We start from the raw sequence: 10,983 nt of genomic DNA, 5'->3' as shown, positions 1-10,983 counted from the left end.
AATTAATAAATAATAAATAATAGTAAAATGAGGGGTAGAAGACGGCAATGATCCACGGCCGAATTACCTTCTAGCCCACCTTAGGGATCTCCCAAGGTAAACACTAATGAGAGCACAGCTCAATTCTAGAAAAGAAGGCAATGGAGACACAAGCTTTCAATCCTAAGAAAAGTCAGCTCTCTAGCTGCAATTAATCGTCTGTCTCGCGCGGATTCCCGACCCAGCAAACAAGCATACTCCGTGCTTGCGTTGTGGTAAGAATCAAACTCGCTTGTCTGCTGCTGTGGTTATTATCCACGAGGAATGGACACGAAAAAAGCCGGGATGCAAAGAATACGAGAGAAAGCGTGTATTTGTAGAGAGTACGACGATTGAAGAATAAGAAAAAAAATTCAAATTTGTTTGTTGTTCGTCATAAGGTAGAATCTGATCTGATCTGATCTGATCTGTCTGTCTGTCTGTCTGTCTGTCTGTTTGTCTGTCTGTCTGTTTGTCTGTTTGTCTGTTTGTCTGTCGTGAAATATAATCGTGCCACAATACCTATACGCAACCTGGACCGTTTGTATAATAGACAAGGGAAACAAGGGAGATAAGAAAAGCTAAATCGAAAAGAAAAGAAGGAGAAGGAGAAGAAGGAGGAGGAAGAAGAAGAAGAATAATACCAGCACACCCAAACATACCAGTCAACTGGACCATCGTGTGAGAAAGCTTGCACCTGGAAAAAAGGATTCAAGAAAGCTACAACACGACAGCCGAGTGAAGCAGGGCAAATCAATTGCAAGCATTCTCGTGCTCAGAGTCGTGACACCACACCGGGAAATGCGGCATCTGCATCCAAATACTCTGTATGTCCCTAATCGTAACCCCCACCTCGGTGTTGCCAAAATGTCTGCTTTGTAAAATCAGAAACGCATAGGTCGACAGCCGGGAATGTTATACACGTCTGCGAAACCCGAGTGATCGGCGGTAATTCGAAGAGCGTTTTCGAAGCTAAGAGGAAGAAGGAAGGGAGAGGGGAAAGAAAAACCGGAATGAACAGCAAGGTCGAAGCATCGTCAAAAAAGAAGGAAGTTACAGCCACCCAGAAAAGCAGGGGTTTCGCTCAGCGACCCGCCGTGTCAAGGGTAAATTTGACCCGAGTAACGGGTATTACGGGGTGTCTGAGGACTGAGGATATTCAGGGCTTTTTCGGCAGCATCCTCTATGGCATTATCGGAGTATTTGCCGTCGTACCAAAATCGAGCCGGATACTGCACCCCGTCGATTGTGGCGACGCAGGTCCAAGCCGTGCGACCACCTGGAGGGAAAAAAATGACAACCCCGTTAGTGTATGGTACCACTGAGTTTCGATTGCAAAAGTCGGTGAAGTCGACTCCACTCTGTGCGTGCCGAGACAGTATTCGACAACAAAGAGGGCCTTCTCATACTAGCAGAACACAACGGCGGAGAGGGGTATAAGAGAAAGACAACGGAAGGAAGGAGATCATACCTCGTCGTTCGGTGAATAGGCGAAATAGGGGCTTGGAGTGTTTATGGGCCTCGCAGTGCGCTTGTCGGGGACCATTAGCATATGGAAGGAAATGATATCCTTTGGAAGGAATTGCTGCAAAGTGGGGCATACCCTCAAGTTGTTGCTGCCAAGTCGTCCGAGGAGCACTCGCAGTATTTGCTGGCGGCACTGGCATATTGAATCACGGTTCTCTTGTCAGAGGGACGGGGTACGTTTTGCAGAGTCGAACTCTTTGGCTTTTCTCCGGGACACGAAACACTGGTTCTCTCCAGAATCTGATCAGGGGTCACGGGTCAGGGTGGAGTGCGGATTGCCTTTGCGCAAGAAACGGAGATACGTAAAGGAAGAATGAAACCAATTGACTTGTTGGAAAACTTTTTTCTGGTTTTCCCTCTTGTTAAACAGTTGACCTTCTTTATCCTCTTGTCAATCCAAACAGTCTCGATAGATATGGGAGGCGGGGAGTCATATAAACTGTGGGCCATGCTCCTTTCTTTTAAAAAAAGGGAAAAAAAATTGGGAGGGAGAAAAAAAAAATACCCCCTCCAAAGCGTCACTGTGCAAGACAGTTTTTGGCGTGACAAACACGGAACCTAATCAATAAACCTAACAAGCGGGCTTATGCATGTCGCTGTGGACATGGCACAGCGTCAGCAAATTTCCCACCTCCCTTATCCTCCACTTAAGAAACGCCAGTTGCATGGAGAACATGCGGATCATCTTGAGGCTGCAAGCTGGAACGGCCCGGCGCACGCCGACTGAGAATGTACCCTTGAAGAAACGCCAGAGTACCAGGATAGAAGGCCACTAGTCTCCACACACGCCAGATCCATGGACTGACGCAAAGGCCCAGCGAGACACTTGTTGTACAAAAGCGACGTGCCACTTCCGATACGTTGGACAAGTCAGAGCCCTTCATCTGTTCCCGGGTTGTGCCATGGTGGCCATTGAATTAGCTATTTTTTTTGTTTCCCTTGTCCGGTAAACTGTGTTTTACTATCGGGTACAAACCCGGCCGTTTGCTTCCTGAAAGCTCCTCAGGAAGGGAGGGAAAAACCCCCCTTTCTGGAACGGATGGATGGTGGAGGGGTATGGTCCAAGGTCGTTGCCCAAAAGCGGAGAGGGGGGCCCATAGGATAAAAAAGCAACGAATTGAAAGCAGGATCGGTTCACGTCAACTGGGTATTCGAGCCACTCATAGAGCTGGAGGCGGGACCACAGGCCACAGTGCCAGCTCATCAATGACTTAATCAGGAATCAGGAATCGGAAACGGCTCAGTAAAGGAAAGAAAAAATTCCCGTTCCTTCCTCAGCCCTGCGCTAAACAGCCATTGACCAGGCCGCTGTGCATGAACAATTGCTCCCCCCCGGGGGGGGCCAGGGTTGCAGGTTCACAAGAGACCACGGACTCGCGATATCAAAATCACGGTAGCAAGAGCCAGTTCAACAGTTGACCAACGCGTACACGATCTATCTGCAGGAAGCACAAGCGGCCAGCGAAGAAGGAATTGGGTCCGAATGTACCAGTCCAGTCCCGGTGGAGAAAGGGCCATGATTCGCTGCATTCCTCTGGCACCATGTTGTTGGGCATACATACGTGCATCTGTTCATTTCCCACGGTTGTGGCCACTATCGCCATGAAAGTTGCAGCCGAACGAAGGTAAGGAACAACAAATAGAAATCAGAGGTTAATAAATAATCAGTCGAGACGGCACGTCCGCACCTCAGGAACCTGCATGAAAAGGAGGCGCGATTGATAATCGGCGTCAACGGGGAAAGGGTGAAGCGCATCCTCGAATCCTCTGGAAGCCGTTGATTCGCGCGGCGCCATGTTTGGGACGAGCCTCGATCTGCCCCGCATCGGCCTCATCGACAAGCTTAATTGATCTCTGTCCACTCCCACGGGTAGCGAAAGGCTAGAACCCTCGTCCAGACTTTCTTTCACCCAAGTCCAGCGCTAACTCGAGCTTCCGTGTCTTCCGCGGCGTCCATGCTGGTCCAATCAACCCAGTCCCCGTAGCAATCGCCCAATTCAGAACATCGTACTTCATTTCCCCCTCCTCTTGTGTCCCGAGACCACCATCATGGGGCCTGACTCGCTCCAGCACAGACAGGAGGACAAGTCAGGAAAGCGTGAACGTTCAGAGACCATGGCAACAAACTGGTACGAAACGACTAACTAACCGTTAGGGTCAGGGTACATGCATACCCCCCAACCCCCGACACGCATGAACGCTAGGATGATGGAGCCACACACATACACACACGCACAAAAAGAAGCCAGGCATGCTGTTGATATTCCAAGAATAGCTATTTCGGGAGAGAAAAAAAGAATCAAAGTTTTTAAGTAAGTTAATCACACAGAGAACAAGCATTAAGAAAGACGAAATGCACAAGCGAGCTCGGTAACCCAAATCCAATCCAATAAACCTCCCATTCGCTTTGGAACGCACACTACAGTTAAAGTCACGCCGCTTTGAGTTTTCATTGCCGCCCAATCATACGCATGACAAAAATACACCAGGATATCAACCCAAAACCAAGTATTCCAGCAAGAAGATGAGGAGAAGCGAAACATGGCGAAAGAGAAAGGAGAAAGAAAAATGAAGACGTTCGTGTCATATGCAAGCTCATCAAGATCATCAGAAACATTGGCATCAGGCAAAAGCGAATACAGCAAGTGCAACGCTTTCAGCTGACATGGCAACAACACGTCATGGCTCCCCCCACGACTCTCGTGCCCCCGAGCCGTGTGCCACTCGAGCTCATGCTGAGCCTCGTCGATGGAACACCTCACTCAGAAGCCGCCGAGGTCCCATAAACTCCATACTCCGGGTGAGTGAGGCGCGCACGGGGAACATGAGCTGGCCATGTTTCCTCGAGTGCCACCGGCGACGGATAGAGTCATCAACTAAGACCATCAATCCTGTAACCACAATCATACTGGACTTCGGGTTAGTAACTGCCCACGGCTCATCTTTTACTCCACGAAGCATCACTTACTCGGCAACATCTGGCATCTTTTCATACACGGAGTCCTCGCTGATCCACATGGAGGATGGAGGAACCCAGCCACCCTTAGCCTGCTCCTCCACAGCTTCCATTGGGGTCAGGATTTCGGGAATCAGGTGGGCGATCGTCTTGGATGTTCGCAGGTCAATCAGATGAAAAGCTACCTCCTGTAGGTCCCCATCTCTTCGGTGTTCTCGCCTCCACTGGTATCTTGTACACCAATATTCGAACTCATATCGCTTAGACAAGCCGGCGCCACGTCTGCGGATCTCGACGTGGGCGTAATTCGAGAATTCCAGCATGACCGTGTCGGCCAGGGGTTGGTTGCGGGTGTCCTGGCCATCGAAGTCTTCGTAGTCCTCCTTAACCGACTTCTGCCCCAGGTCCTGCCGCTTACGCTTGGAGCCATGCGTCGAATGATCACCACTCGAGCCTGGGCGTAAGCCAGCTAATGCACTGCTTAAGGAGCGTTGGAATCCCGGACGCTTGTTTGGGCCTCCGGACGATATCGGTCTTCTTGCTGAGTGACACACCTCGCGCTCGGAATTGCGACAGTACCGTCGGAAAGAAAACTCCCGTGAGTACAAATCGTACATGCGGAGATGAAAAAGTATAACGGCCTGCTGATAGCCATCTCTTCGTGGCGCCAGGGTGTGCACGCGAAGGTTCATGTTTCCATCAAGCGTCGTATCATCATGCCCGATCAGAAGCCGTCGCGACGATGGGAACAATTTCCCAAAGGTTGAAGAATTCGAGGGAATCGCATCTGAAGGGAAAATATCCGACTCGGCCCCGCGAGTAACAACCTCATAATGCGGCTTCTTCGGTATTTCATCGTCGTGGTTGGTCGAGGCGTAGGTTGATACTGAATCTTTAGGGTCTTTGTTCTCTCTCCGCTTTGATGTGGGCCGTTCGCTGTAGATCGTAGGGGCCGTGCTTTTCGAACGATCGGAAGCATCACTGTAAGTGGAGCTCGAACTTCCTCCCGTCCGCGCACTGTGCTGTCGCGAAGATACACTGTAAGATCCCATGGTGGTGTTGAGTCAATGCGGAGACACGGTCCGTAATAGAATGAGAATGAGAAGAAGAAAAATATATCACAGGTAGACAATGCCGCTTTATCTCGGTTACACGACAGGTCAGGTCAGGTCCGGGGACAGTAGGGTAATCGGGGAGGGTTTGTCGTTGCGATAGGAAGAAAACAAGAAGACGGTGAAAAGCGGACTAGATCGAAAAGGAAACGATATAATCATCAATATGTACTCCAGATCGCAAGGCCCATTCCAGTGGCTGATGGCTATTACTCGGATTGGGGGACCAGGGTATGACCTATCAATCAATGACGGGGATCGCCTAGGGCTTACACCGAATACCGACAACACGAGGCAGAACTTTCCAGCGATCAACAGGAGAATGGTGATGCGGTCATACGATAAGGAGTTCGGTGGAAGGGAGGCACGGAATTAAGAAACCCAACGAAGGAAATATTATCATCGTCAAGTAAGGTGATCAGAGTCTCCGGTGAAGGAGGGGATTGTCAAGGGAGGGGTCAGTGTACATAGCAGATGACGCCAAGCGGACATCCAGAAACCTGGGTCTGCGATCAAGGAACGACTGGGAAATTGGCAAAGTACACGACAAGGCGGGGCCCAGAGACAAGGTATGCGCGTGGCGCAGGGAGTCGAGTTGAAACCGTGGGAGGGCAACGAACGAGAATGGATCAAAGGGTTGAATGCGGTGGAAACGAGGGAGCCACGTTGCTGACGCTTGTTAGTTCCTGAAGTTGGAGCACTGTTGATCAATGATGCCTTACTATTGTTCAATTATTTCCTTACGGTGCATATAGCGGAGAATGACAGGAATAAAATTATAATTTTTATTTTTATTTTACATTTTTATTTTTTTTTATTTTCTCTCTCTTTCTGTTGGATTCCCAAATTATGAGCAATAGGGACAACAACAACAACAACAACACCAGGAAGAAGAAGAGAACAATTCATCGGGAGCAAAAGAACAAGAGACAACTACGAACAGTTGACTGTCGGTCCAGATTCATAGTACCTAATGACGAACACTGCACATAATTACTTAACTAACAACAGTAGGTACACTACCTTAAAAATTCAAAGATAACAAAGATCAAAATTAAAATAAAATTCTAGATAGCATATGTTTATTGGGTGAATGACTTCATCGCCTCATCTTGGGAATTTTAAACTCTCCAAGGGGAAGAAAAGAAAAAAATCAGCCATCTAAGTTTTCTATTTACTTTGATACAGGCTCGATAGGGTTACCATAGCCCTCAATTGTTGCGACTAAATATAGTGACATATCAATAAATCATGGTAGTTAATGTTGCACTGAAACATGAAAGATAGAGGGAGGGGGGAATTCAATAAATAAATAAAAATAGAAAATAAAAATAAAATGACCAAAGACAAGAAAAAAAAGGAAAAGGAAATATGAACCCCGCACAGTTGGATCTCTTGAACGCCCGAGTACCCGATCTATCGACTACTGTAAGAAGGTACTATGGAAACAAACAGATAAAATAATCACGATAATAATAATAATAACAATAAAAACAACACAGCCTAACCCCACTATGTTACTGTTGGAGATACCAGCCTGACCGGGGAACGAAAATGGGTCGTAACCGTTTCTTTCCCAGATCTACCTTTAGGCCGACAATTATCGACCTTCTCACCGATAACTAACTAGTTAGTCAATGGAGGTCTCCCTGAGTAAGACGGCAGTAAATTGATTCAACCCATGTAAGGGATCGTGACCATACTACTAGTACTAGGCAATGGCCGTGTGGCTTGCGATATTCTCCGACCCACCAACTGAAAGAGATCCTAACACGGAGTAATCCGGGAGATCGCTGGTTGACCACACAACTGTATACCTCCGCATATATCCTCCTACCTTCATGGAAATCCAAGGATGATTGATTGCATGATGCGCTTCGAGATCTTCTGACCAGAAATACGCCCCTGCAGTTTTCTCCTGTGCCTCCGACCACCCGTTCCACATGCGGTGCAGACGGGAGGCAATACCGTTGTCGTATCACTGGGGAAACCTTCGAGATCATGCACTTTGTTCCTACCGGATAATAACATTATACCGCACCACGGAAACTGCCTCTTGAGAATCACTGGCACGCAAGAAGTATACCGGGGAATAAAACAATTGGGGGCACTTATAGTACCAGGGAAACTAACTGGGGCCCTGGCTATTCGGATCGGACCGAAGTTAGGGTAGTGCTTCCACATCATTAGCTACTGGTAAACTCCCCAGTACCACGGTGTTAGATGGCAATCACAGCGTCTCTTTAATTTGTTCTATTTTTCTGTTCTTTCTTTTGCTGGTTCTCCCTGAGGTCGCCGCTCATCTTCACAAGCCCGAGTCAGGCATTACAAGGCGATTGTACCGGGTGGTAAACCTAGGCTCAATGCTGAGAAGTCCGAAGTATGTACAGATGTACTATGACTCCAGAGTACCTGCTTTCACAGTGTAATCACAGAAAGCCAACAGCCTCCTACGCCCGTTGAGTATTAGCCTCTGGGGATTGGGACTGTCCCCCGGGCCACTGATTCGGGCGAGATATCCTGTTTGACGGAGTCCGCTCATACCATATGACGCAATGAAAATGTACTACAATGAAAAGAGGAAGAACACCAAACTTCCCAACGCCTTTACTGATATCATTACGGTAACTGGTGGGTAAGAAGACTAACAGCCTGGTCTCATAAGAATTATCCGAGTCCTTTGGGCTCTCCCACATCTTTTGTAAGGCGGATTCCGGCCCTGCGCTCATATCAGAGGAAGACGCTATTCCGGCAAGATGGCGGAGATTATTTAATACTCAGTAGTAGAACGAGCCACGTCCTGCCAGTGATAGCGTATGGCCACTACTGGGGTTCTAGGCCTGGCCTGGTCTGGAGTTCTATGGTAGGTAATACAGCACATGATTTCCTAGTTTGAGAAGCCACGAGCTGTATGCTACCAGACACGGGCATTGTAGTATGGATAAGTTATTCTAGATCGTCCAATCCATAACCCATTCTAGTGGTGTCGATAAGATAAATATGTAATACTACTCAAAGCCTGTATAATGTCAGGCTCACTGTCCTCATGTGTACAATTTTGTAGTCCTGGTAAGTCGGGACCGGTAGACGATACCGGTATCTGGGGAGCTGGTGTATCATTGAAAGTGAAAGAAATGAAAAATGAAAGTGGGTTTGTCATACTGGGTGACGACGGAAGGCATACCCTTGTCAGCCAAGGTCTGCTGTGGATGTGAGCATTTCCCACTTCCGCTAATACTCGGTAGATCGGATATAGTTCAGGAGGCAAGGGGAAGTTGGCAGATGGTGGCAACAAAATAGACCGGTCTAGAGATGCATCAGTGCCTTGGGTTCGATAGCAACCTCAGTTTAGGTTCATGCAGTCGGTATCATATTCGGTGGGCAGTAGCTCTTTGACTATCTAAGTACTATTACCTCACACCAATTCCTTGGCAGGCTTAACGCAAGGATCCAGATCATGATTCACCTAGAAAAAGGCCCATGATCCATCCAAGAAGGAGAAAGCAGGGCTGGCATTCATGCCTAGGGTCTATGTGGACATTATACGTGTCTTTTGAGATCAGCGTTGTACAAAAGAAAAGGTTCTTGTTTTTGCTGAGTTACTGTCAAGATGCGAATGAAGAAAGAACAGTATCACCCGACACCGGTACATTCAGAATACAGCTGTGCGCTGGATTGCATTAGTTATACAATCTACAAACTGTCTTTCACAGAAAGTCACTAGCAATGTTGAACGTGGGATACTCGCAACAGGATGAGAATGTTGGACAGGTGTGCAGGGAAAGAAGAGGATAACTATGTTATGGTCAGCTTTTCAAATAATACAATCAGATACGATTGTAGAATGCCTTGGGTTGTGGGCTGGCATATATGTCAATCAAGCCACATGACCGTAGTATATGATATGTCGTATCCTACTTGCGGAGTATTCTTATTTACTCGAAGGCTTTAGCAAGTTACAAAGTTGAGCGTTTTGGCTTCTTTAGTCTTTAAATATATAATTATATAAGCACAAAGGGCTTGTAGCTCAGTGGTAGTAGCGCCCGCTTTGCATGCAGGAGGTCAGGGGTTCAATCCCCCTCGAGTCCACAGTTATCTTTTTTTGAACATATTGTTTATCTTTCTTTTTTATCTTGGCATTTGTGTATGTATGTATGCACTTCTCTTGTTTACTTCCGCGACACTTTGCCTTGCCTACCCTACCCCCTGTCATTCTTCACTAGGATCCTATCCAACCTCCAGAATAAGACCGCTTACTGCATATTTCCAGGGAAACATGTTGACATCGCGATGAAGCGTGGAATAATGCTATACAGATAGACGCGTCAGGAAATTGAGTTACATCAAATCGCACAAAATCTGCACAACGAATGGCTGACATGGATTCATGCATACTCTGCACTCTGTGGGCCACACCGTCATGTGTTAATTTGCTCATCGTTCATTGTCCTTGTTTATATTGTGTGCAGGTGGACAACAAAAAAAACAAAAAAGACTGTGGACTCGAGGGGGATTGAACCCCTGACCTCCCGCATGCAAAGCGGGCGCTACTACCACTGAGCTACAAGCCCTATTGACACTTCTCGTAGAGCTAAATAGAACTGTGATGGCTTTAGGTATTTGATTCTTCATTTCTCCACCTTCAACCTGGACTCAAAAGAGATATCAGATCCCTTTCTCGTTTTCACATAGACAGGGTTGTTTAGCAAATCTGTGGTATGCATTAGATGATGTCCTCTCTTCTACAGATCGTTACCCAATGCTGGGTTATGAATATGCTAGTAGTCAAGAAGAGGTATGTTCAAGTTCATACGCAATATATATTTCTGTTATACCTCGAACCACTGACAACTTGAACCGAGGAGTCAGTAATCATCAAGCCAGCAGTACATAATTATAAGTGGGATATCACGTCCAATATGAACCCAGGAAAATATACAGACCCAAGAAAAGATAAAGGCTTCTATCAAGACAACATACTCTTCTATTCGCCTTCCCGGCATAAACTTCTATACAGATGTTATATTACCTTAGAGATAGACCCAAGCTGAACCCACGCTTACGATTTACCGACAATCATCCATGAAATTTAGCAAAGTTTCAGGGCATAAGGTCTGTACCCAGGATAGACCGCATGACCACACCCCGACTTGCACTGAAGAATACCATGCGCATCTAGATGCGCACCATAGCTGTCACAGCTAAACAGATACGGTGCAAACACAGAGCACAAGATGGAGTGGGATGGGCCATCCCATATACCGGAGCATGTCGGTGACGGACCAAAGGATTATCCTGGCACCCCATGTCGTGAGCATTAGATAAGAGAGCTTCCTAAAAACAGTAGCTTCGGCCAGGCACAGAGGACAC

General features: G+C 47.2%; 1 protein-coding gene across 1 annotated transcript; it reads right to left on the bottom strand.

Annotated features, from left to right (window-relative positions):
• Positions 1 to 4,275: 4,275 nt before the first annotated feature.
• ABOM_012240 (uncharacterized protein) lies at positions 4,276 to 5,553 on the bottom strand (the record flags this gene model as incomplete). The annotated part of the gene is made up of 2 exons (XM_022539367.1): positions 4,276 to 4,453; positions 4,514 to 5,553. The coding sequence occupies 2 exons, from the start codon at positions 5,551 to 5,553 to the stop codon at positions 4,276 to 4,278; spliced, it is 1,218 nt and encodes a 405-aa protein (XP_022382935.1).
• Positions 5,554 to 10,983: the final 5,430 nt, after the last annotated feature.

The sequence above is a fragment of the Aspergillus bombycis genome (genome assembly GCF_001792695.1).
Source record: "Aspergillus bombycis strain NRRL26010 chromosome Unknown contig00242, whole genome shotgun sequence".
Taxonomy (NCBI): Eukaryota; Fungi; Ascomycota; class Eurotiomycetes; order Eurotiales; family Aspergillaceae; genus Aspergillus; species Aspergillus bombycis.
Note: the sequence above shows the minus strand (reverse complement) of the source record. Positions and strands in the feature narration are given on the sequence as shown.